The sequence below is a fragment of the Narcine bancroftii genome, chromosome 3, assembly GCF_036971445.1.
Source record: "Narcine bancroftii isolate sNarBan1 chromosome 3, sNarBan1.hap1, whole genome shotgun sequence".
In the NCBI taxonomy this organism is placed as follows: domain Eukaryota; kingdom Metazoa; phylum Chordata; class Chondrichthyes; order Torpediniformes; family Narcinidae; genus Narcine; species Narcine bancroftii.
In genome coordinates, this window is record NC_091471.1 from 112,898,612 (window position 1) to 112,926,583 (window position 27,972).

Here is a 27,972-nt window from a genome sequence, read left to right on the forward strand (position 1 = left end):
AGCCCACTGGCGGTGGTCAATGTGGCAGGCACCAAGAGATTTCTTTAGGCAGTCCTTGTATCTCTTCTTTGGTGCACCTCTGTCTCGGTGGCCAGTGGAGAGCTCGCCATATAACACAATCTTGGGAAGGTGATGGTCCTCCATTCTGGAGACGTGACCTACCCAGCACAGTTTGATCTTCAGCAGCGTGGATTTGATGCTGTTGGCCTCTGCCATCTCAAGTACTTCGATGTTGGAGATGAAGTCGCTCCAATGAATGTTGAGGATGGAGCGGAGACAAAGCTGGTGGAAGCGTTCTAGGAGCCGTAGGTAATGCCGGTAAAGGACCCATGATTTGGAGCCGAACAGGAGTGTGGGTATGACAATGGCTCTGTATACGCTAATCTTTGTGAGGTTTTTCAGTTGATTGTTTTTCCAGACTCTTTTGTGTAGTGTTCCAAAGGCATTATTTGCCTTGGCGAGTCTGTTGTCTATCTCGTTGTCGAAATGGTGCAGCCGAGATAGGTAAACTGGTTGACCGTTTTGAGTTTTGTGTGCCCGATGGAGATGTGGGGGGGCTGGTAGTCATGGTGGGGAGCTGGCTGATGGAGGACCTCAGTTTATACACATCTGCAGTAAAACACGAAAATCTGCCGACACTGTGGTTAAAGTGAAAACACAAAGCTGGAGAAACTCAGCAGTCAAGCAGTGTCATTTATTATAGCAAAGGCCCTTACTCTTTTGTTTGCACACCTGTCAACATTTTTCCATACCTTGATGAAGGGATCAAGCCCAAAACATTTGCTATGTATTTTTACCTTTGCTATATAAAGGACACTGCTTGACCTGCTGAGTTTTTCCAGCTTTGCGTTTTTACTTGACACACTTGCACAAAGGTAGCCATTAGAAGGAGAATACGTTGGTTACATTTAAACTGTCTACATTTGGAGGTTTATACATCAAGGTTCTGCGAGCTCACTTATTTTTGAGCTCCAGCTGAAGCAGAAAGGATCTCTGATGATTGCATCTTTATTGTGGGATGTGGACTATACCCATACAACATCGCCTGCAGCATCTCATACCTAATGACTATGTTCTTTCCATAATTGACAAAATGCCAGGTCCATAAATTGAAAGGTTCTGAACCAAGTGCCTTCCCTATCCTCATTCTTCTTAAATTCACCCCCTTAGTGCATTATGGACTTGGCAAAGGAAGAGACAGGAGAGAGGGCATCCTTGTAGAACTCCGGAAATGACTGGAAGGCTTGTGTTTTCCACCCACTGATTTGGATTGTATAATAGATACCCATGTAGAGTAGTTGCATCAAATTACAGACTGTCTTCAAAACCTACTTTGGATGGGGTTCAAGACTGATCCTGAAGATATCTGAAAAGGTTTTAAAAATATCTGCCCAAAATTTTCCTAATTTAGGACATGACCAAAGCATGTGTATCAAAAAGGCTTCAAAAATTTTACATTATCACGGAATGGATTGATATTAGGATAAATTCAAGACTAGAAAAGTGTACTCTATGTATTACTTTAAATTGAATAAAACTGTGTCTATTACACAGAGAAGAATTATTAATTAGTCCTAGAATTGTGAACCAATCTTTCTCTGAGAAGGATAAATTAAGATCGTTTTCCCATTCAGTTTTGATATTAATTAAGAAAATTGAATATTTTATAATATAAAGTGGATATTATACCTTTATGTACAAAATGTAGTTCAAAAAGTTTGATAAAATTGGGGGGGGGGGGGGGGCGTGTCAAGATGGCGTAGTGGGAAGATGTGTGATCCCACCTTCCCCCAGTTAGACTTTTAAATACCTGAATTTAAAATTTGTAAAAGTGGTTAAAAATAATATTTACAGACTTTGGAATATTGGAGGACTGCAATGGCTGCAAGCGTGAAAAAATCAATAGCTCAATTGCAGAAGAAATTACTTTACAAAAGTATTGAAGAACTGAGGTCTACTTTCCAAGTTGAAGCCACGGTTTCATTGACTGGAGTCCACAAACCTCAGAGAACTCCTGCTTGGTTGAGTATTACGCCGGCGCCGATCGCGCAATCGCACAGGCTCAGTGACGGGCTCGGCCGGCCCTGACTCACGCCCCTGTGAGCCCGGGGGTACGGGCAGATCGGCCGAGTGAAGACAGACCCGCGAGCCCGCTATACTGCTTGGTGGTCCAGGAGTGCGCAGTGTAGCATCGGAAGATGCACCTGCATGGTTGATGACTTTGCCGGGCATGCGCGGAGCGTCGCGGGTCCGGGAGTTACTGGACAAGGTGTGGGCTGTGGGGGAGCCCGAACAGAGGCGGGCTGACGAGGTCGGCACGCTGTCGACAGGCGTCCAGACCCACAGCCGCACTGAAAGAGGACCTTTGATGTTAGAGGAGGAAGAAAGATCAACATTACAGGAATTTACACAGGAAAAAAATGGGGACTGAGACAACAGAAGGTAGGCCTCAAAGGGAGGTGATGGAACTTGAACTGGATTTTGTGTTCACAATTTTGGAAGGGATTACTCATCAAATGGAAAATATGTCAATACAGATGTCTATTCAGATGACTCAAGGATTTATAGAAATGAAAACTAAAATGACTACTATATGTGAAGAAATGACCTATATGAAGCAAGATATTAATGTAGTTAAAAGTGATGTTAGTAGATGTATAAAATCAGTGGACACTGTACAAGATAATTTTAAAAAGATTGAAGAAGCTTTTTTTGAATGTAAGAACCAAGTGGAGCGTAATAGAGAAAAAATGGAGGATTCGTTCGTGGATTGGGGGATCCAGAAGAAGGAATTATTGAAGAAGATTGATTTATTAGAAAATCAGGGTCGAAGAAATAACATAAAAATAGTAGGTCTTCCAGAAGATATAGAAGGTTTTGATCCAGTAAAGTTTTTTAAGAATTGCATTCTTGAGGTGTTGGGCAAGGAATTTTTTCCAGATGGTCTGAAGTTAGATCGAGCACATAAAGCACTAAAGAAGAAACCGTTTCCAGGCCAACCACCACGAGCAGTTTTGATTCGCTGTTTGAAATACCAAGACAGAGAAATTATACTACGAATGACGGTGCAGAAGGCACGACAGAATCAGGCTCCAATGGTAGTCCAGAATAATAGGGTTTTTTAAAAATGCGCATTTGAGTCAATAAATTATTAGAAGGGGCTGAGAATTTAATTCAGCTGAAGAAGTATTGTGGCGAAAAGGATATAAATTTGCCTTTCGTTATCCGGCCATGTTGAAAATTTTTTATGGGAACTTTCAATCTCAATTCTTTAAAATGATCATGATGCATTAATTTTTGCTAATTCATTGCCGGATTTATGAGGAAATGGTCAATCGTCATCACTGTCACCTAAGAGTAGGGTAAATGGTAATGGGAAGAATGGAAAACATGGAAAGAATGGGAAGAAAGCTGAATTGACACAAAGTCTTCTTGATATTGAAGATCCGGAACAATCATTGGGACTGGAATCATTGGGTTGATTATTTTTGTTTCAGTACTTTGTGAAAGTCTGACTGGGGGGGCTGGATGACACTGAGACCTTTAGTCACCTGCCACTAGTGGGTTTTACAACACCCAGATTTTTAGGGAGCTACTACTTTTTAGTAGTTTGTTTTGGGGATTGTTAGTTTTTTTTTCCCCTTTTTTTGGAATATTTACATAAAGGGGTTAGAATATTAAAGGAATTAGAGGGGAGCATTATTTTATAGTAGTGGAATATATTATTAGATTAAGATGTGTCTAATTTGGATTTTGCAACTTTTAATGTTCAGGGTTTGAATAACCCAATTAAGCATAAACGAGTTTTGGCTTATATAAGAAAAATGAAAGTTGATATTGCTTTTTTGCAAGAAACACATTTGACTGAAAAAGAACATTTGAAATTGAAGAGAGAGTGGGTTGGTCATAATTTTTTCTTCTTTTAATTCTAAAGCAAAGGGTGTAGCAATTTTAATTCATAAGGAATTACCCTTTGAATTGGAATCATTTGAAGGAAATGCTGGGAGAGTTTTGATGGTTAATTGTAAATTTTTTGCTGAATCGTGGACATTGTTAAATATTTATGCACCTAATGTAGATGATGAATGGTTTATGATGGAGGGTTTTTTATTGCTTAATCAGGCTAATAATAATATTTTGGTCGGGGGAGATTTTAACTGTGTTTTGGATCCTTTATTGGATAGATCTCCGAAAAGTATAAGGAAATCAAAGGCGGCAACACAAATAGGAGCTTTGATGAAGGATTTGAATCTGGTTGATACTTGGAGGAGAGTAAACCCTACAGAGGAAAACTTTTCCTTTTATTCCTCTAGACATAATTCCTTTTCTAGAATAGATTTTTTTTTGGTTTCGGCACATCTGCAAGGTAGAGTATTACAGGTTGAGTATAAAAGTCAGGTTATATTGGATCATTCTATGTTTTTTTTTATACTGTGTAGATTCAGAAGTAGTACAATCGTCTTACAGTTGGAGGTTTAATACAATGCTATGCCTAAAGAAATCTCTTGGTGCCTGCCACATTGACCACTGCCAGTGGGCTGATATCGCCTCAAACCGTGCATCTTGGCGCCTCACAGTTCGGCGGGCAGCAACCTCCTTTGAAGAAGACCGCAGAGCCCACCTCACTGACAAAAGACAAAGGAGGAAAAACCCAACACCCAACCCCAACCAACCAATTTTCCCCTGCAACCACTGCAACCGTGTCTGCCTGTCCCGCATCGGACTTGTCAGCCACAAACGAGCCTGCAGCTGGCATGGACATTTACCCCCTCCATAAATCTTCGTCCGCGAAGCCAAGCCAAAGAAAGAAAGATTGAAGAAACCGGAGTTTATTACTTTTGTTAAGGAGCAGATTACTTTGTTTTTCGTTGAGAATGTCAATTCAGTATGTAGGAATTTTGTATTGTGGGATGCTTTGAAAGCATATTTATGAGGGCAAATTATTAGTTATACTATGAAAGTTAAAAAGCAATATGCGGCAGATAGCTTAATGTTAGAGAAACAAATTGCTGAATTGGAAAAGGAATTTCAGAAAGATTTTACAGAAGATAAAAAAAGCTGCTTTAATGAAGTTAAATTATTTTATAATACTTTACAAACTTATCAGTATGATAAGTTTATCGATCTAAGCAACGTTATTACAAACTGGGTGAGCGAGCTCATAAGGTTTTTTAATTGCATGGCAATTAAAAACAGAACAGACATCACAAATTATTAATGCTGTGAAAAAAATTCAATAGTTACCTATAAACCTCAGGAAATTAATTTTGTTAAAATGTTGTCTTCCTATTTGGAATATATGAACAGAAATACTTTGAAATATTCTTTATAATCACTGTATTATATTTATATTTGGCTCCCCTTAAGGCGGCTGGCTGAAGGGGTGGGGGAGGGGTGGGCAGAGTTTTTGATTTTTGTGTTTTTTGCTTCTTTTTATATATAAGTACAAAAAATTGTTTTTTTTTTCTGTTATGTTTGATTGTAAGTTGTCTAAATTATTTTAAATAAAGTTTTCAAGGGGGCGTGGCAAGATGGCGTAGAGTCTAGACATGTAATCTCGACCTCTCTGGCCGGACTTTTAAGTATCCGTTTTTAACTCTGTTTTTAAATTTAAACTTTTTAAATTTTAGTTTAAAGTATTAAGGAACAGTTATGGCCATTAATAGTAAAAAGATTAAACCTCAAGTGCAGAAGAAATTACATTTGCGGAGTGTTGAAGATTTAGGGCCTAAAAAGTTTGCTACAGCCTCAGGTTTAATTTCTTCAGTGTTTAAACCACAAAGATTGCCTGTGGGAGCTGTAAAAAAAATGACTACTACTCACCAAGAGAAGGACATTGCTGGAATTACTCGTTCTTAGGAGGAAGGTGCGTGTTCCCAAGAAGTGGATCCTGATTCTGGCAGCCTGCCAACTTTAACAGAGGGAGCACGCAGGAAGACGACTCCATTGTTTGAAACCACTCAGGCAATATTCCAACCTGAAGAGATCGATTTCATCCGTGAATTCTTGAAACAACAGCGAGTTGTGGGGGGAGACCAGCTTCAACCCCCTGAAGAAGTCGGGGTGCCATTGCTGGGAGTTCAGACCCGCAGTAAGACTGTTAAAATGCCTGCTGTTGAGCTGCAGCAGGAGCTGCAGTTACCTGGTTCTGCCACTATGTTAGAGAAACCAGGGTTGAGTCTTTCTGAATTACAATTTAACCTGTTAAATGCTGTCACTCAGCCTATATTGCAAGAGCTGGCTCAAATGAAAGATAGTATGAGGTCAGAATTCACTACAGTTAAAGCACATGTGGAAGCATCTTCTGAAGATTTTTTAAAAATTCAGTCTGCTTTTTTGGAATGTAAACAGCAAGTGGCCTCTAATACAGAAAAAGTGTTGAAGGTTGAAAAATCTGTTATAGAATTGCGAGAACGTGAGAAGGAGTTAGAGAGGTAAATAGACTATTTGGAGAATCAAAGTAGAAGGAATAATGTGAAAATTGTTGGTTTGCCAGAAGGTATGGAAGGATAAGATCCTCTTCATTTTTTTAAAGAATTGATTCCACAAGTATTGGGACAAGAATTTTTTTCTGGAAGCTTGGTATTGGAAAGAGCTCATAGAGCTTTAAGAAGAGCACCTCTACCTGGTCAACCACCGAGACCTGTGATAATTCAATGTTTGAATTATTTGGACAGAGAAGCAATACTTCGTCTAGCAGTGCAAAATGTGAGACAACGACAAACTCTGTTATTGATTCAGGATAGTAGTGTTTTTTTAAATCCAGATTTGAGTCAAGAGGTTGTTCAGCGTCGGTGTCGATTTAATCCAGTTAAAGAAGTTTTGTGGCGTAAAGGCTATAAGTCTACTTTTCGCTATCCGACAGTGTTGAACGTGTTCTATGGCGAAATTCAATCTCGGTTTTTTGAGAATGAACGTGAAGCAATGAATTTTGCTGATTCATTGCCAGATGCAAGAGGACAAAGGTAGTCCACCATTGTCTTCTAAAGAAAAATCTGGTTGTTTTGGAAATGGAAGAAATGGCAGAAATGGAACAAATGGGAATGGAAAGAGTCCAACTTCTCTGGAAATGGGGTCTCTGAGTTTGAAATCTCTTGGATGAATAGAAGAACTTACTTATTCTTACCTTATTTTATATGTCATGATATTTTGATGTTATTCTTTGTTCGGCTAGGGAGGGAGAGATCGGCTCTAAGTTCTATTAGTCATCAGCCAATGGTGGGTGATTCACACCCAAGTTTTGTTTAGGGGTTACTACCTTTTGGTAGTTTTTTTTCTTTCTTTTTTTTTGATTATGTTTTTTTTAAATTTTTAAAAAATTTTCACTTTATTTAGTCTTTAATTTGTGGTTTTTCTTTCTCCTATTGGAGGGCCTATTTACATTGCTTTGAGTTTTTATATAATGATATTATTAGTTTTTAGTAATATCAGTAGATATGTCAAAGTTGAGGTTTGCTACTTTTAATGTTTGAGGTTTAAACAGTCCGATTAAGTGTAAGCGCATTTTGGCGTATATTAAGAAAATGAAAATTGATGATGCTTTTTTACAAGAAACACATTTGAATGTCAAAGGAAGTATGAAATTGAAGAGGGACTGAGACTGATAAATGCACGCTATGCAATGATTAATTATAATAATTCAAATATACTTAACACCTGAAAAACTAAAAAAGTATGGTTTTTATGAATCAGATTTGTGATTTAGATGTGGCAACTCTGTTGGAACTTTTTTTCATGTGGTTTGGTCATATATATATATATCTTCTTGGAAGCAAGTTCAATTGTTTCTAGAATACTTGCATAACATTAAAATACCTTTAGATCCGACAGTATTTTTATTGGGTAGTTTGCAACCTCTGAAAGGTTTGGGATTAGATAAGTTTCAACTTGCTTTTGTATATTTAGCTTTATCTGTAGCAAAAAATGTATTGCTAGTACATGGAAAGATATGAATATGATTGATATTAATAGATGGCATAATGAGATGAAATATTGTTTAATAATGGAAAAAATTACATATGTTTCACGTGATAACTATAGTTTCTTTATTAATAGGTGGTTATATTCAGAATATTTACATTTTGATTTACATTGATTAGATCTTAATTTCTATGCTTAATTTTTTCTTAATTTTTTTTCTTCTCTTTATGGCTCTCCTTAGGAGAGTTGGGTGAAGGGGGAGGGTTCTTTTTTTCTTTTCTCTTTCTTTTCTTTTTTTATATACATCTAAAATATTACGTTCATGTTTATGGTTTATTGTTATATATGTTACTTATTATCTGTACTTTGAATTAATAAATAAAGTAAAAAAGAATATAAAGTTTTCAAAAAAAAGTTTGAATAAATTCAAATTAGGATGATGTGGAAATTCTGCAAGTTTAGATTGAATAAAATGTCTAATTTGGTAATACTAAAGAAATGTCTATATGGTAAATTAAATCCCACCATCAATTATTTTAAAGATGTAAAATTTTGTTGAATAAAAAGATCTTTAAAGCTTTTAATCCCTAGCCAATTCCATTTTTCAAAAACTGTATCTAAAATGGAGGACTGGAAAATAGGATTAGATAGAATTGGACTAGTCAACAAAAATCCCCCCAAAAAATTCCTGAATTGAATTAAATTCTTTGTTAATTTTGAAATAGAAAAAGGTAAGGATGAGCCTGAAACTGCCCACAAGATTTCAACTTAATTTCAACACAATTGGGACAGTCGTCTATTTTATCAAATTATAACAACAATAACAATATTAATAAATAAACAATAACATATTTCTTATATTTATTGACCAATAATAGAATTTAAAATTGCATAATGACAAACCTCTGTCATTTCTTATGTACTGAAGATAAATTTTATTTAATGTCTGTTAATAGCAATATTAGGTTTATCTAAAGATGAGAATATAAATTTAACGTCAAATCAAAGACAAGTTTTAGCATTTTCTACATTGCTGACCAGAATAGAAATCTTGTTGAAATGGGAAGATAGATTTCCACCTACCCACTTGCATTGGCTATAGAATACCCATGTCCTTTTTGAGTCTAGAGAAAATTAGACACAGAATGTCAGGAAAATTAAGGTCACGTTTGATAAGACATGGGGTCCATTTATGGTTTATTACCACATTTGATTAATTAAGGTACATGGTTGCGGTAGATTGGAATACTTTGCTGGACCTCTGGAGGTCACTGCTCAATTCCAAGGCTGCTAATAATATAAATTCAACCTTGTTTAGTAGGAGGGGTTAGAGTAATTGGCCCTTTATTGACCCTTTTCGGGGCAATAAATACTTATGGGTTTGATTGTGATTTCATGTACTATCATTAATGTATAATAATGATAATCAATATAAATATATATTGTATTTGCTTCCTTATGTACCTATTATGTATATGTTTTCAATTAAACTCCAATAAAAATATTTAAGAATGAGAAAACATCCATCATATATATGTGTAGAGTTCTTTCAAAGGTCTTTTCCTGGTCTAAGTTAACTCGTCTCCCACTTATTACATGAGTAATTCCATCCCTAAGCAGCAACGGTGCTGGACTGATCCAGATGAATCAACAGGACAAGAACAGGCTATGATTTTTAACAGAATCTTGTAACTCAGATTTTACAGTGAGATGAGTCACCAATTTCTGATATTATACCTCCTCATCTATTTGTAGTTGTGGCTAAAGCTACATTTCCTCAAGGATTCTGACAAGTTGGCAACTAGAAACATATTCTGTTTCAGTCATACACAGCCAAGTACAACTCAACTGGCAAGCCATTATTTCTAGGGACCTGGGTTGAACTGTACTGGTGTTTAATTTTCACAAACAAGTACAAAATAAACAAAGCCAATACAATATTCAAAGCATTTTAATTGGAAAATAATCTTAAGGAAGAATGGTAAATGAAATTAACAATTAAATTATATAATCTATAGTTATTACTTTTTGGGATGCTGATATTCATTGGACATCCCAAACTACCTCTTTAATGGAATATTCTTTGAGGCTATTTTCAAAAAGCTTTAAGAGGCAACCACTATGGTAGGTTTGAAATCACAGCTGGATCATTCTGCAGACAAGAAATATTCTCCCCAAAGGGACAAGTGAGTTTTTAATGATACCCCAGTGGTTTTTAAAATTCCAGTTTATTCACTAATTTAAATTCCACAGTTGCCATGGTCAGATTTAAACTTGGATCTCTGCATCTCAGATTCAAAGATCTCTGGATTAGGTTAGTCTTCTGGATTACCAAATTATTTAATATTGAGCCACCACCAGCCCCACACTAGTTTTTTCACTCAGTAAATGTTAAAATGTAGTAATCTTGAATAGATTATAATTCAAGGAATGGCAAATGCACCAATTTAAAGACAGCAAATTGAAGGTTTGTCCTTTATAATATTCTGAAAGGGTAGTAGCGAGAAATAGATCTTGATTTTAATCACACAATCTGACAAGAACATATGCATATACACAAATAATTTCTTACTTTCCATTCAGTACCGCTACACCCACTGTACTTCGTGGCACTGACATACTGGCAACAAAATTCCACTGCCGAGCCTGTGGATCCCATCGTTCAACTGTGTTCAGGTAGCTCCAACCATCATGTCCACCAACTGCATACATGGGACCTTCCAGAACCTCCACTCCTAAAAAGTGGACAGAATATTTAATCAGACTGTGGAACATTATTCATATTAAAAGAAGTGCTTCAAACAATGTAAAGAAATAAAGTCGAAGACAGGAACTTCCACTGTGCATTTGCGGCAGTGACAGAGTATATAGACATGTTTTTGGGAGATAAATTGGGAAAGGTTTGTTAGAGTAGGTTACATACAAATATTTTAAAACAGATTTTATTTGAAACACTGGAGCTCTGCTAATGCTAGACATATTGGCCCACAGCCTTTGCAAGAGCTTTGGATAGTGCTTAAGAGACTTCACTAATGGATTGTTGTTTACAAAAAGGCAACAGATGAAAGAGCTTGTCAGAGCCTCAGATTGTCTGGAGCTGTTCTAAGAGGGTCATGTGGTTTTGCAAGCAGAGAGTCAAACAGGTTTTCTCTCAGAGAGAGAGAGAGAGAGATCAGTTCTACAGTGTTACAGCCAACAACAGCAGCTGGGACTGGAACAGGACAAGCTGGCAAGCTTGTGGAAAACCCCATTCGGAAGACAGGTTGTAAGTGCTTTGTTCAGCCTGGTCAAAGCCCTTATGGTTCATGCAAGAGGAGAGGACTGGCTGTCTAATGTTTCACTTGGAATAAAAGGAACTCTATGGTGACCTGAAAGAAAGACGTTATCATCTGGAGACACTGAAGTTGCTGATCGAGGTAAATCAGTTGTGGATCACCTGGAACAACAAATCTCTCTCTGAAAACCGACAAGAACCTTCCTGAGCAGTAACCATTTACCTTTCAAGCACCAAAGCCTGGTGAAGTTTGTAAATGTGTTAAATTCTGTGCACAGTAAAAGAATTGCCTGCAACCAGTGAACTTGGAGGAATGAGAAGTGAGATTGGACTGTGAAGCAAACAACTTTTCTGAACTTATGCACACTTTACATACTCGTGCGCTAGAATTAGAAGGGGGTTAAGTTAGGTTAGTTAAGTCAATAGTGATAAGTTAAAGTGTGATTATGTTTTCTTGTTTAAAGATAATTAAAAACAACTTTTGTTTAAGTAATCATTTGTCTTGGTGAATATCTATTGCTGCTGGGTTTATGGGTCCTCTGGGCTCGTAACACTACCCTGGATTAAAAATAAGAGGAGCTTGGCGAGAGATCAAATTCATTCTAAAAATCAAGTTTAATTTGTTGATTAAAATTCTTACCTTAACTAGCTTCATCAGCAAAGTTATTCAGAAGTTGACAAACTGCTTGCCATTATCACAGTTAATTAGGTAGTTGGCTACAATTAGTTACCTGATATTACTGTTAGCTAACTCAGAACTTGGAATTCTGGAAGTGTAAATAGAATGGGTTCTGCTTATTCATTGAATGTAACTTCTACCAAGTGTGAAGAATGGAAATTTGAAGCAGCAAGGTTATTTGGAGGAAAATTGCCAGTATAGGGGATAAGCACTCAAACTGTGGAAATGTGGTAGCCATGGAGCAGTGTTTCTTGGTACACCCGATCACAAGCTTGTAACATCATAGTGATTAGTCTTCAGAGATTTTAAAAAAACACAAACATAATCTCTGATTGTTATGACTACCTCATGTTCATGAAAGTAAATGCATGGCTAATATGACTATTTTCCATTTTTAACATAATGAAATTGAATAAGAATGTCACTATTATGCCTAGACTATTTGAACCTTTCATATATCCTATAACTCATTCCACTTACCTAGGCCATGTCTATGTGTTGACATAGGGGGCATTACACTCCAGCTTTTAGTCTTTGGATTGTAGCACTCTACTGTATTTAAAGTCTTCAATCCATCTCTACCTCCCACAACAAAGAGTTTGTCATCCAGAACTGCCACCCCAAACTGCAGTCGTCTCCCATTCATATTAGCAACATGTGTCCAAGTATTGGAGCGAAGGTCATATCTTTCAATGCTGGTGGCACCTAAGAATGAAAAAAAAAACAAAGTTAGATATGGATTTATTTATTACTGAGATATAGTGGGAAGATTTCTTTCTTTGAGGGCCATTGAAAAACTAGCATTGAGTCGCCATGCTCTGGCTGCATCTTTCAAAATTAAAAAAGGAGAATGAAAGGAAAGTCCCTTCAGAGACAGAGAGTGGTCAATGGTCACAACTTTGATGTAGTTGCCTTTGTTGCCATCCCTGTAACTATTACTGCTGCCACCTACTTGTTCCCATTGTTCCCAAATTATTGTCCATTAGTAGGAAGCCTTCAGACGCTGAGCTTGCACCCCCACATCCAGCTGCATCCCTTCACCGGACTTCCTTGACACCTGCCCTGATTCCCATAAGCCATCGGTTTCCTTGATCTGGCAGGAGGCCTTCAGCTGCTGAGTCCATGCTGGAGCCTGCCTTATCCAGCTACTCTCACTCCACTGTGCTCCATAACAACCTGACAGGACCAACAGGAGCCGCACCAACAGTAGCTCTTGCTGACCACCACTTCTCTCCCACAGGTTTTTCGTCAGAACTGAAAAATGGCCATTGATCTCAAATAGTTAATGCATCTCCCACCACAATTTCTGATTGACTTGCTATTTCTAGCATTTTCTATTCTTAATGAGTTTCCTGCATCACAGTATTTTATTTTTTTCATCAATATTCTTAGGGATACTTTTAGGATTCTTTCTTCTTGCATGCAAAACTTAACAAATTAGAATGTCATCTGTCACAACTCCATGACATTGTGACTTTCATTTAATTATTTGCCTTCTTTTAGTTCATTATGCTTTGCATATCTGAACAATTTGACTGTCCTTCAAGATTTTAGTGATTTATATCAACCAGCACTAATTCCTGGACACTCCACTCAAAGCCTCTTCACTACAGTTCTGCATAATCATTATTCTTCAAAATTCAATCCACGCAGATTGTTCAATTTTACCTTGAACAATCAATGGACTGAACAGTTTAAGGGCTCATGTTACCCAAATGCTGTCTAGACCATCCTTTCTCAGCCTCTTTAAGACTCTTCTGAAAGCTCGTGAAACCCCTTCTCTGCGAAGCAGTCAAGTTTTGGTTTCTTCTGTACTTCTCTTCTACCGACAACATAACAAACAAAAAATAATGGCGTTACATGAGATGAAAAAAAAAACTCAGGCCTTGACTTAAACGTGGTGTGGTCGGCCGAAGGACCCACGTTGAGAGTGACTGAGCTAGGCTATACAAACTACAAAGAATATCATATTGCTGTAGCTAAACAAGATTTTACAAAACTTTATGCCAGCTGCTTACAAATTCAACTTCTATATTCTCCTGGGAAAAGATGTAATACTGGATAGGAAATGTCATCAGCAAAACAGAAATCCGTTGAGATTTCGGATCATGATTATTTAGTGCTCTATACCTTTTGTGGCATCCATTCCCCCAACTGCAAACAGCACACCCACAGTGGACTTTCGAGGTTTAGTGCGAGAACTCTGCATCATGTTGCGTCTTTCAGGTAATAGGTGATATTTCATTGCTTCCATAATGAGCTTTTGGCATTCAATATCATCCCTAAATAGCATATTGTTCTCCATATCTGCAAGAAACTGTTCAGAGTAATTCAAATTCAAACAACCTTTATTAAAATGTGCAACACCTTTGATTGACTAAAACAGAAAATTTCATAATTATACTAACATTTATTGTGTTTTTACTTCAAACAGGGAACTTACTTAACAATAAACTTGGACATCAAAACTAGAGAAATACCATACTTTTGCACATTCAGATGTATAACCAACAACACTTATCTTGCTGGATATCAAAAATGTGAAGACGTCTACTTATTTCTTACTCCTTCACAAAGTAAAAGTTCCACTGGCTTGAGGGACATGCCACTTAGCAGCATTACTACAACTTGGAGCTGCACGTACATAAAGTTTATTGATCATTCTCCAATTTAACGACTCAAGATTACCAGTGTTCAGCTGTCAAGACGCTGAATTCTGAAATTCACTCCTAAAATAGGTCTTCCTCTCCATCACGATATTCTCTTTTAAGAAACTTCTTAAAATCTATCTCATTGATCAAGCTTTATTGGTAATCCACAGCTAATGTACCTTGATAGCTATTTAATGTGATAGAGGCAGGAGAGAGGAGCTGGCCAAAGTTGATTGGAGGGGGACTCTAGCAGGGATAACTTTGGAACAGCAACAGCAGGAGATTCTGGGAGAAGCTCAGAAGAAGCAGGATCATTCCATCCTAAAGAAGATGAAGCATTCTAAATGGAGGATGAGGCAATTGTGGCTGACAAGGGAAGTCAAAGACAGCATAAAAGCAAATGATAGGGAATACAATTTTGCAAATATTAGCAGCAAGCTAGAGGATTGGAAAGCTCTTAAAAAACAATAGAAGGCAACAAAAATAGCAATATAGTAAAAGTCCTGTGTGGGGATTGGGTCGGTCCAGGTTTTTGGATTTTCCAGATTCTCAGGCAGAACTATTAAAAATCAAATTTAAGGAGGAATAAGGAAGAGATCAACAGGTAATTTTTGTTACTTTATTTATTCGCAAATACAGCAGGCTTCATTTATCAAAACGAGCAGTTTTAAAGAAAAATAAGGTAAACACTTGACAAAAATGTAAACATAACTTTAAAACTAAAAAAGCATGTAGTGCTTGAAACTATGTTTAAAAATGAACATTGAAAAAGAAAAATACAGTATACAAATGAATTTCTTGGTGATAAGATTACAAGTATTAAACGTGGTTGCTTGTTGCCGCTGTATAGCTCTAACACTTATGCATGCTTGCATACACACAAAAGCCCCACTAAATTTAAGAGTCTGGGTTCTCAGGTAGTCTGGATTTCTGGGATCTGGATTTTTGGACTTTTACTGTACAAGTTTTTCAGATATGTAAAGAGTAAAAGAGAAGCAAGAGTAGATATCAGACTGCTGGAAAATTACAATAGAGAAATGGTAATGGGGAACAAAGAAATATCAGATGAACTGAATAGGTATTTTAAGTAATCTTTCAAAAATCACTAGTCAGGAATGGTTCCAGAAGACTGGAAAATTTCAAATGTTACTCTACTCTTTAAGAAGGGAGAGAGAGAAAAGATGGGAAATTTTAGGCCTGTTTGACTGATTTTAGTGGTAAGATTTTTAGTGTTCATTATTAATGAAGAGGAACTTAAAAAACACAAAATAGAACAAAGTCATCATGGTTTTCTTCAGGGGAGACAGGCAAATCTATTGGAATTCTTTGATGAAGTAATGAACAGGATAGACAATGGAGGTTGTTTCCTTTAATTTTCAAAAGTTCTTTGTCAAGGTGCTGCACACAAGGCTGCTAAACTCGACTGGAGCCCATGGTATTACAGAAAGATGTTAGAGTGGATGGAAGATTGGCTGAGTGGCAGAAGGTAAAGAGTTGGAGTACAAGGTGCCTTTTCTGGCTGGTTGCTGATGACTAGTTGTGTTCTGCAAAGACTGGTGTTGGGGCTGCTCTTATTATGCCTTACGTAAATAACCTGGATAACAAAATTGATGGCTTTGTGACTAGGTTTGCAGATTATGCAGTATGTAGGTGGAAGATTTGGACAGGTTGGAAAAATGGGTAAAGAAGTAGCAGATGGACGAATGGGTAGGGAAGTGTACAGTCATGCATGTTGGAAGAAAAATCAAGAAAGTACACTATTTTCTTCATGGAGAGAGAATTTAGAAAGTGGAGGTGCAAAGGGACTTGGGAGTCCTAGTGCAGGATTCCATAAAGATGAACTTGCACATTGAGTCAGTAGTAATGAAAGCAAATGCAATGTTAGGATTTATTTCAAGAGGACTAGAATGTAAAATCATGGATGTAATACCAAGGCTTTATAATGCATTGGTCAAACTACATTTGGAGTTTTTATGCAGTTTTAGGCCCCATATCTATGGAAGGATGAGCTGGCGTTGGACAGGGTCTGAGGAGGTTTATGAGGAATGTTTGACAGCTCTAGGCCTGTACTCGCTGGAGTTTCGAAGGATGATTGACAGAGTTGGATAGAGTGGATGGGGAGAATATATTTCTAGTGGTGGGAGAGTCTAGGACTAGAGGGAACTGTCTCAGAATAAAAGAATGTCCCTTTACAACAGAGATGAGGAGACATTTCTTCAATGAGAATGTAGTGAATCTGTGGGATTTGTTGCCATAGACGGCTGTGGAGGCCATCGTATAAAGTTGAGACTGATTGGTTCTTGATTAGTAGGGTGTCAAAAGATACAGGAAGAAGGCAGGAGAATGGAGATGAAAGGAAAAAAACATTATCAATCACGATTTTAATATCAAAGCAGTTTTGATATGCCAAATAGCCTAATTCTGATCCTACAGTATCCTCCATGTTTGGGAGAAAGACTTCTGTGTTCCACAGTTTTAAATTTGTAATCAAATAATTAACATGTAATTAAAGTGAATATTCCAGATTTTATTCAAAGCTTACAACCTGTGAAACATGGTGGTGGAGATGTTATTGCCTGGGCATGAATGGCTACCACAGCTACTGATGATGAAACTGGTGATGGGAGTAGCAAAATTAATTCGGAGGTGTATAGAAACATCTTATCTGCTCAAGTTCAAGAAATGCCTCCAAACTCATTGGAAAGTGCTTCATCCTAAAGCAAGATAATGATCCCAAACATACTGCTAAAGCAACAAAGGAGTTTTCAAAGCTAAAAACTGAAATACTCTTGAATAGTCAAGTCAGTCACCCAATCTAATTCCAATTGAGCATGTTGTCCATATGCTGAAGAGTAAACTTTAGGGGCCAAGCCCCCAAAACAAGCAGGAGCTGAAGACGGATGCAGTAGAGGACTAGAGGAGTATGAGCTGAGGAGATACTCAGGTGATGTCTATGAAGCAAGACATTGCATGCAAGGGATATGCAACAAAGTACTAAAGTAGTTAGTAACTTTAAAGTATTAAAGTAGTCATCTACTTTAATATACATACCATTGCTATGTCCCATATATTATGGTGCCCTGAAATAAGGGGATTATGTATAAAAAATGCTGTTATTTCTACATGGTCAAACCAAAATGTACACAAATACCCTTAATAAAATCTGGAATGTACACTTTAGTCACATGTGAAATGCTTGATTACAAAGTTAAACTGTGGAGCACAAGGGCAAATAAAGGGGAAAAAAAATGTCTTTGTCCCAAACATGATGGAGGGCACTGTAGATCCATCATATGGTCTCATAACTCTTGTGAAGCAGTTTGGTAGATGATATATACAAGCTAACTATGGTGTATTAGAATAATGCAAAAATCAAGGAGACTATAAGCAAGGGGGGTGGGCGTGGCAAGATGGCGTAGAAGAAAGACGTGTATTCCACCTTTCCCCAGCTGGATTATTAAATACCCGGTTTTAAAAAAGCATAAAAGTGGTTAAAAACAATATTTACAGTTGTTTAAATAACAGTGATTTATTATGGCAACTAATGTGAAAAAATCTAAACCTCAACTTCAGAAAAAAATTACCATATAAAAGTGCGGAAGAACTGAGGCCTACCTGCATTGCTGAATCCAAGGAATTGTTGTTGGGAGCCTCTAAGCCTCAGAGGACTCCAGCCAGAGTTTGACCTCAGCGCCGATCCTGCCTCCGCAAGATGGCACCGACAGTTTGGTGAGTTCGGTCGTTGCCGACCCACGTTCACGTGAAGCCGTGCGCGCGGGCGGCACAGCTGACAAGGGGACCCACAAACCCATGACCTTGCTGGGCAGCCCGGGGACACGGAGAGACTTACTGAAGAAGATTGATTCGTTGGAAAGTCAAAGCTGAAGGAATAATGTAAAAATAGTTGGTCTTCCAGAAGACATTGAAAGTTCCGATCCTATAAAATTTTTTAAGCATTGGATCCCAGAGGTGCTGGATAAAGAGCTTTTTCCTGAAGGCTTGGAATTGGATTGGGCTCATAGAGCTCTGAGAAGAAAACCACTTTCAGGACAAACACCGAGGGCAGTCTTGGTTCGTTGTTTAAAATACCAAGACAAAGAAATGATTCTGCGTATGGTGGTACAGAAAGCATGGCAGAGTCAGTCTCCATTAATGGTTCAAAATAACAGAGTGTTTTTTTATGCTGATTTGAGCCAAGAGGTTATTAGAAGATGATGAGAATTTAATACGGCTAAAGATGCTTTGTGGCGAAAGGGCTACAAGTTTGCTTTTCATTATCCTGCAATTTTGAAGGTTTTTTATGGAAATTTTCAATCTCAATTCTTTGAGAATGATCATGATGCTTTGGTTTTTTGCTAATTCTTTGCCAGAACTGCGAAGAAATGGGCGTTCTCCCCCGTTGTCTCCTAAGAGGAGGGTAAATGGAAATGGAAATGGGTATGGAAAGAATGGAAAGAAAGAAGAGTTGACACAAAGTCTTCTTGATGTTGAAGATCTGGAGCAGTCATTGGATTTAGAATCATTGGGTTGAATATATGGGCTATATTTCATTGTTTTTAATTAAATAATAAATATGTATCTGGCTGGGGAGGAGGATAACACTGAAAACTTTGATAGTCATCTGCCGCTAGTGGGTTTACCACACCCAGATTTTTTGGGTATTAGTACCTTTGGGTGGTTTTTTTTTGTGTTTTTGTGGGGTTCTTTAAAAATTGTTTTATTTGAGGGGAGGTTTTTTTTTCTTACCTTTTTTTTGAAGAATTATAGAGGGGAGCATTATTTTATAGTGTGAAAATATATTAGTAGTTAAAAAGATGTCTAAATTGAGTTTTGCAACTTTTAATGTTCAGGGATTAAATAATCCAATTAAGAGAAAGTGAATATTGGCTTATATTAAAAAAAATGAAAATTGACATTGCTTTTTTACAAGAAACATATCTGACTGAAAAAGAACATTTGAAATTGAAAAGAAATTGGGTTGGTCATGTTTTTTCTTCTTTTAATTCTAAGGCAAGAGGAGTAGCGATTTTGATTCATAAAAATTTACCATTTGAATTGGAATCTTCAGAGGGGTATGCTGGCAGAGTATTAAGAATGAACTGTAAAATTTTTGCTCAATCTTGGACTTTGCTGAATCTTTATGCCCTTAATATAGATGATGAACGGTTTATTTCAGAAGCTTTTTTACTGTTAACTCAGGCTAATGAAAATGTCTTAGTTGGTGGTGATTTTAATTGTGTTCTGGACCCTTTATTGGACAAAAATCCAAAAAGTATAAGGAAATCAAAGATGGAAACACAAATTAACACGTTAATGAAAGATTTAAATTTGGTGGATATTTGGAGAAAAGTTAATCGTACAGAGAAAGATTTTTCTTTTTATTCTTCACGACATGATTCATTTTCTAGAATTGATTTATTTTTGGTATCAGCACATTTACAAGGTAGAGTATTACGAGGTGAATATAAAAGTAATTATATTAGATCATTAATTATTACTTTTTTCTTGTGAAAGTTCAAAGGTAGTATGTCCGTCGTTTAGATGGAGGTTTAATGCAATGTTATTGAAAAAACCAGAGTTTGTTACTTTTGTTAAAGAGGATATCTCTTTATTTTTGACTGAGAATGTTAATTCTGTGGATAGTCATTTTGTAATATGGGATGCTTTAAAAGTTTATTTGAAGGGGAAGATTATTAATTATTCTACGAAAGTTAAGAAACAATATATGGCAGAAAGTTTAGAGTTAGAAAATTAGATTGCTCAGTTAGAGAAGGATTTTAAGAATGGTATAACAGAAGATAAAAAAAGCCGCATTAACGAGGTTGAAATTATGTTATAATACTTAAACTTATCAGTTTGAGCGCTTAATTAATCGATCTAAACAGCGTTATTATGAGTTGGGGGAAAAAGCTCATAAGGCAATTGAAAGCTGAACAGGCATCTTGGACTATTAATGCTGTTAAGAATAATTCAAAAGTTACTTATAAACTTAAGGAAATTAATGGCCAGTTTTATTCATTTTATCTAAAATTATATACTTCTGAGGGGAAACAGGATAACAGGTTTTATTGACTCTTACTTATCTAAATTAAAGTTATCAATATTGGATGGGAATGATGTTCAGGAAATGGAATCTTCATTTACGGATTTTGAAATTAAGTAAGCTATTCAGGAAATGCCTAATGGAGAGTCCCCAGGGGATGATGGATTCCCTGTGGAATATTATAAACTTTTTATGATGATTTCTCTAATGTATTTGGAGAAGTGTTGAATCAAGTTACTGAAGATTAGAAGTTACCAGAATCATATTCAAGTGCTTTAATAACTGTTATTCCAATAAAAGATAGAGATCCATTAAAAGTGTCTTCATATAGACCTATTTCTTTATTATATGTAGATTATAAAATTATAGCAAAAGTATTAGCTAATAGACTTGCTATTTACCCAAATTGGTACATATTGATCAAACAGGTTTTATTAAGAATAGAAATGCATCAGACAATATATTTTGATTAATTACTTTGGTCAACGCATACCGAAAGCAATCTAAGCATTAGATGCAGAAAAGGCTTTTGATAGGGTTGAGTGGGATTTTTTTAATTTAATGTGTTAGAGAAATTTAAATTCTGCCCTTTTTTTATTGGTTGGGTTAAGGCTTTATATACAAACCTGATTGCTAGGGTGGTGACAAATGGACAGATTTCTTTACCATTTAAATTGACTCGTTCAACTCGGCAGGGCTGCCCATTGTTGCCAGCCTTATTTGCATTGGCTATTGAACCGTTAGCTCAGGCTATTAGACAAAATGAAGAAATTAGAAGGATGAGGGTTAAGAATGAAGAAAATAAAATTAACTTATTTGCGGACGATGTGTTGGTACACTTGACAGAACCAGAACAATCATTGAAACAATTGCAAGAGTGTTTGTTGAAATTTGGAGAATTATCGGGATATAAAGTTAATTGTGATAAAAGTGACATTTTACCAGTGGGAGTGGGAGATTATTCTGAATTTAAAACTATTACAAAATTAAGGTGGACAAGTAAAATTAAATATTTAGGTGTGTTTATGGATATGAATTATCAATCATTATATCAATTAAATTATGTACCTACATTAAGACGGATTATGCAGATTTGATCAAGTGGAAAGATCTTCCATTAACTTTGATTGGTCAGGTTAATTGTATTAAAATGAATATTTTTCCTCAAATTCAATGTTTATTTCAGTCAATACCTTGTTTACTTCCAAAGGGTTTTTTTCAAGATTTGAATAAAGCAGTGCGAGAGTTTTTATGGAAAGGTAAATTAGCTCGAGTGGCGTTGCATAGACTTACATGAAAGTATGTATTAGGTGGACTACAGTTACCACATTTTCAAAATTATTATGAAGTGGCCCAGTTGAAGTTTGTTAGTAGATTAGCTAGATTTCGATCAGCCTCCTAGCTGGGCTAAAGTGGAGATGGCATGTATTTCTAGGGTTGAGATACATGAATTTATATTTTGTTGGAATTTGATTTTATTACAGCAATATGACATGCCAATATTGAAACATTTGTTAAAGATTTAGATAAAAAAAACAAAATGTTTGGATCAAAAGATAAATTATCAATTCTAACTCCATTGTATAATAATCATCTTATTCCTTTTTCAATGTTTAATAATCATTTAAAGATTTGGGATTCTAAAGTTACAAAGACAATACAAGATTGTTTTGAAGAGGGGAAATTTCTTTCTTTTAACCAATTGAGAGAAAGATTTGATATACCTGTAAATTCTTTGTTTGTGTATAATCAACTTAGAGCTTTGATAAAAGATAATTATGGTAGAGAGATGATTTTACCTATTTTGTCCAGATTTGAATCTTTGATTTCCTCTGTACCAAAAAAGGGTTATATTTCAGTTATGTATAATTTGTTACAAGATAGTATGGACAAGTCAGATTGGAAGAAATCTAAACTTAAATGGGAGAGTGATTTAGTATTTATTTTTCCCAAAGATGATTGGGTGAGTATGTGTCAGGACAATGTAATTAAATTGACTAATGTAAGATATGGAATGGTTAATTATAATTTTTTACATCAGTTATATTTGACCCCGGAAAAGCTAAAAAAAAATGTGGCTCATGTATTGGAACTTTTCTACATGCCGTTTGGACTTGTGTTAAAGTTCAATCATTTTGGCAAGGAATTAAAGTAGTTTTGGAAAAATTATATAATTTTATTACCATTAGATCCAACGATTTTTTTTTGTTGGGAAATTTGTATTCGTTAAGGGGAATGGGATTGGACAAAATTCAAATTGCTTTTGTACGTTTGGTGTTATCAGTAGTGCGTAAATGTGTTGCTAGTACTTGGAAAGATGATTCTGAAATTAATATTACGCTGGGACAATGAATGAAAGTATGTATTGTCATGGAAAAAATTACCTATAATTTACATAATTCTTCTTCTTTTGTTAGTAAGTGGTCTCCGTATTTGAAATATCTGCATTTAGATATATTTTTAAATGTTATTAACATTTATATTTTCTTTTTATATATATTTTTTTGCTCCCCTTAAGGGAGCTGGCTGAAGGGGTGGGATGGGTTTTTTTTTGTGTTTAAATCATTTTTTTTGTTATTTTTGTTTTTTTATATATATATCTTTGTAAAATCTTTTTTTGATTATTACTATACTGCATGTCATGTTTTTTCTATCTTTTAAATAAAGTTTTAAAAAAAGGAGACTATAAGCAAGAAACTTAATAAACATGATTGAAGTGAATCTAATTAAAAACACACTGTTCCACAAACTGGTCTATAGATACCCTAAAGATAAACTTTATCAACTACCATTAAAGTGAAACTCTCTAATAGTGTAATGAACAAAAAAACTTTGGAATTACAGGATAATTTAATTTTAATTTAGTTATACACATTAACAGGCCCTTCTGGCCCACGTCATCCAAATAGACCCTATCAACTCAGATGTCTTTGGAACATGGGATGGAAACTGGAGTACCTGGAGGAAACCCACACAGTCACAGGGAGAACAAACTCCTGAGAGGCAGCAGCAGATTTGAACCTGGGTCGCTGATGCTGCAATAACCTTGTGTTATTGTAGCATCTAAAATAGCTTGAAGATCTGATCATATTGAAAAAGTTCAGCTATAACTTGTTAAGACCCATAATAATGCTTGAAGAGCAGATTTGAGAGATTTTGGATGGAGGGAAATGGCAAGATGAACAAAACATACTGAGTACCTGATGGCATGAGTAAAATGGCAAAATCTAGCTGCCATTAATGTAGAAATGGGTGCAGAATTATATAATAAAAACAGAAATGTATTATCTTTTATTATTCTTTAATTGGTCTTTAAAGAAGTCAACAAATTGTGAGTTAGTGGAAAAGTTATCTTTTGGTTGATCTGGCCAGTGGATCTTTACTAGAATTTCTGACATTGGATGAACATGAACACTGATATTATATACAATCAATATAATCAGACAGTTAGGAGGAGGTCTCTTGATTCATGGTGCATACTGTCAGAGAATACTGCATGGGGGACTGTCTAAATGATGAATTTCTAAAAATAAGTGAAATTGAAAGGATTTTAAATCTGCTTTTGTAGAACCGAAAAACACTTCTCATCATGGTGCACCATTTCAAATGAATACAGGAATCAGAAGTTTGAGTTCACACCTCCTATCTGCAAAAAAATCAAACCAAGGCCATCAGAAAAAAGTGGTCACAAAACAAAATTTGAAGGACATGGGTAAATCAATGTTCCCTCAATTACTCTTGTATTTGAAGGATTAAAAAGAGCAGATTTTTAAATTTTGTTGTTGATTTCTTGTGAGATTGTTGAGAAAGTTGAAAGATGTTTCTTAGACATCCTAAATTTGTTTTGTTTCTGAGAGATCAGATTAAACTTTTTCTGGAGATGAAAGAGGGATCAGTACAAAGTAAATTTATGCTGTGGGATGCTTTGAAAGCATATTTGCAAGGTCAAATTATTAGTTATAACGGCTAAAGTGAAAAAGCAATCCACGGTGGAACTTTTGGAGTTAGAGAAAGAGATTGCAGATTTAGAGAAAAAGTTTCAGGAAAATACAATGGAAGATAAGATAGTTATCTAATCTGAAACTTCATTATAATACGAAGCAAACATAATTATGAGAGATTGCTTTTGAGATCAAAACAACGTTGTTATGAATTAGGGGAAAGAGCACATAAAGTATTGGCATGGCAGTTGAAAACTGATCATTATTTTCAGAACAATTAATGCAATACGTGGAAACTCGGGTGTCACTTATAAACCACAAGAGATTAATGAAGAATTTCGTGCCTTTTACCAAGATTTGTATGCATCTGAAGGGAACGTAGATATTGAACAGATTGATACTTTTTGTCTAAGTTGAATTTATCTTCTTTGGAGGAGGATGATGTAAAATTGTTAGATGCTTCATTTACGGATTTTGAACTCAAAGAGGCATTACAATCTATGCCGAATGGTAAATCACCTGGTGAGGATGGATTTATGGTAAAATTTTATAAAGAATTTCATGATTTGTTGTTTCTAGTGTATTTGGATGTATTGAAGCAGGTTACAGATAACGGGTTGTTTCCTGAATAATTTTCGAGAGCATTGATAACAGTTATATCAAAGAAAGATAGAGATCCCTTGGAGGTTGCTTTTTATAGGCCAATATCTTTATTGAATGTAGATTATAAGATTGAGGCAAAAGTTTTAGCAAATAGATTGGCTAATTTTTTTTTACCAAAATTGGTGCATGTAGATCAAGCAGGGTTTATTCAACTGATAATATTACTAAATTACTTACAATAATTATTGCGTCAGGACAGCAACTTAATCAACCAATGATATTAGCATTAGATGCAGAGAAAACCTTTGATCGGGTTGAGTGGAAATTTTTGTTTAAAGTGTTGGAGAGATTTAAATATGCACCATCTTTTATTGTCTGGGTTAAGGCATTATATATGAATCCTTCTGCGCAGGTGGTGACAAATGGTCAGATTTCTCAAGTATTTACTTTTTATAGATCAACTAGACAGGGCTGTCCATTGTAACCAGCCTTATTTGCATTAGTTATAGAACCTTTAGCCCAGGCAATTAGACAAAATACAAATATTAAAGGTATTACGATTGGGCAACAAGAGTATAAAATTAATTTATTTGCAGATGATGTGTTGATATATTTATCTAAACCTAAGAATTCATTACAACCTTTGCAAGATTTGTTAAAATTTTATGGATCAACATCAGGGTATAAGGTAAATTGGAATAAAAGTGAGACATTACCGATTTCTGATGAGGATCATTCAGATTGTATGCAAATTACTAAATTTAAATGGTCAGAGAAAATTAAGTATTTAGGTGTAATTATTGATAAGGAGTTTAAGAATTTGTATAGTTTAAATTATTTACCCTTGTTAAATAAGATTAAGTCTGACTTAAATTGATGGAATGATTTACATTGACATGAATTGGTCAGGTAAATTGTATCAAAATTAATATATATCCACGTATTCAGTATTTGTTTCAATCAATTCCGTGTCCTGTATCGGGGAAATTTTTTAAAGAATTAAATAAAGTGATACGTTCTTTTTTATGGAAAGGTAAATTATCTCGAGTATCAATGCAAAAGTTGACGTGGACATAGGATTTGGGAGGCCTTCAGTTAGCACATTTTCAAAATTATTATCAGGCAGCACAGTTGAAATTTATTAGTAGATTCTTTGATATTGATCAACCACCGATGTGGGCTTGTGTGGAAATGGATCAGATACAGGAAAGATCAATACATAATTTAATATATAAATGGAATTTATTGCTTTTACAAACATACAAGTTACGCGTTTTAATTCATTTATTCAAAGTATGGAGTAAATGGAACCAATTTATAGGTTCGAAGGATGATGTTCAATTAAAACTCCATTATATCAAAATCAGTTTATTCCTTTTTCTATGCTTAATCCTTATTTGAAGGAATGGGATTCAAAGAGTCTGGTAGGCTTAGAGAGAAGTTTGGAATATCACAAAATACATTTTTTGCCTATTATCAAGTACGTGATTTTTTTAATGAATAGTTTTGGTGGAGAAATTATATTACCAACACAATTGAAGTTTTAAATATTGCTTATGGATAAGGGAAAGAAAAGGTTTGTTTCTGAAATGTATTCGTTGTTACAGACAAAAATGAAGATGGTAGGTGTATTGAGAACAAGAGATAAATGGGAACAGGAGTTATCTACTTCTATTACTGAGGAAGAATGGTCAGACTTATGTTTGCATAGTGTTACAAAATTAGTTAACGTACATTATAGTTTAGTGAATTATAATTTTTTGCATCAGTTATATTTAACTCCTGAAAAGTTAAAGAGGTATGGTTTTAGAGACTCTGATTTGTGTTTTTGATGTGGAGATCAGATAGGTACTTTTGTTCATTCTGTGTGGAATTGTACAAAGGCTAAACCATTCTGGGAAAAGATTATAAAATTTTTGCGAGATTTATTTCAAATAGATTTGTATGTGGATCCATGGTTGTGTTTATTAGGATATATGAATCCATTAGCAGCGCATTTGGATAAATCTCGGATTGCATTTATTCAGTTGAACTTGGCTGTAGCTAGGAAGTGTATAGCGGTAACTTGGAAAAATGATGCTGAGGATCCAGAGGTGGCATAATGAAATTCAAACATGTTTAGAAAAAATTACATAATTTGCGAAATAATTATTCTTTTTTTGAAAAAATGTGGACTTCACACTTGAAATGTATGAATATAGATGTTAAGTAAAATTTTTTTTATTATTCTTGTTTGAATTGTTGAAATGATCTATTTGTTTGTTTTAATATTTTCCTTTGTGTATGTTAAGCTCCGTGGGGGGTAATTTAGAGGGGTGTTTTTTTAAATTTTTTTTGTATTTTATGTTTGTATTTTGTAAAATTTTAAATCAACTTTTCAAAACAAAAATCAGTTTTTAAAGTTAAAAAAGACATGCAATCATTGAAATCCAAAATAAAAGCAGAATGTGCTGGAAACATTCAACAGCCATGGAAATTAAGTTAAAGTTTCAGGTTGCAGATCATTTGACAGAATTATTTTGTAGATAGTGGAAATTAATGTATTGTATACGGTGGCCGGTGGGGTGGTAGGTGAGGACAAGGGGAATCCTGCGTCTGGGTACAGTGGGGGCCAGGGCAGATGTGGGAAATGGAGGAGATGCGGATAAGGGCTAAGTTGATAGATGAAGCCATGTTTTTGGAAGGAGGGGGATATTTCAGACGATCTGGACTGGAAGACCTCATCTTGGAAACAGATGTGACAGAGATGGAGAAATTGGGAGAAAGGAATAGAATCCTTGCAGGGGCCACGAAGAAGTGTAGTCAAGGTTGTGGGAGTTGGTGGGTTTGTAAAATATGTCTGTGGAAAGTTTGTATCCCAA

The 27,972-nt window shown here is 35.5% G+C and overlaps 1 protein-coding gene across 6 annotated transcripts in view; it reads right to left on the bottom strand.

Moving 5' to 3' along the window:
- The window catches only part of LOC138757491 (kelch-like protein 5), a 114,365-nt gene that overhangs the window by 16,195 nt on the left and 70,198 nt on the right, over nt 1-27,972 (bottom strand). For all 6 annotated transcript variants that reach the window (XM_069924932.1, XM_069924930.1, XM_069924931.1 and 3 more), the window contains exons 7-9: nt 14,004-14,190; nt 12,354-12,578; nt 10,493-10,655 (exon numbers count right to left, since the gene is read on the bottom strand). In XM_069924932.1, the coding sequence (XP_069781033.1) occupies nt 10,493-10,655; nt 12,354-12,578; nt 14,004-14,190 (575 nt within the window). The remainder of the gene's footprint in view (nt 1-10,492; nt 10,656-12,353; nt 12,579-14,003; nt 14,191-27,972) is intronic.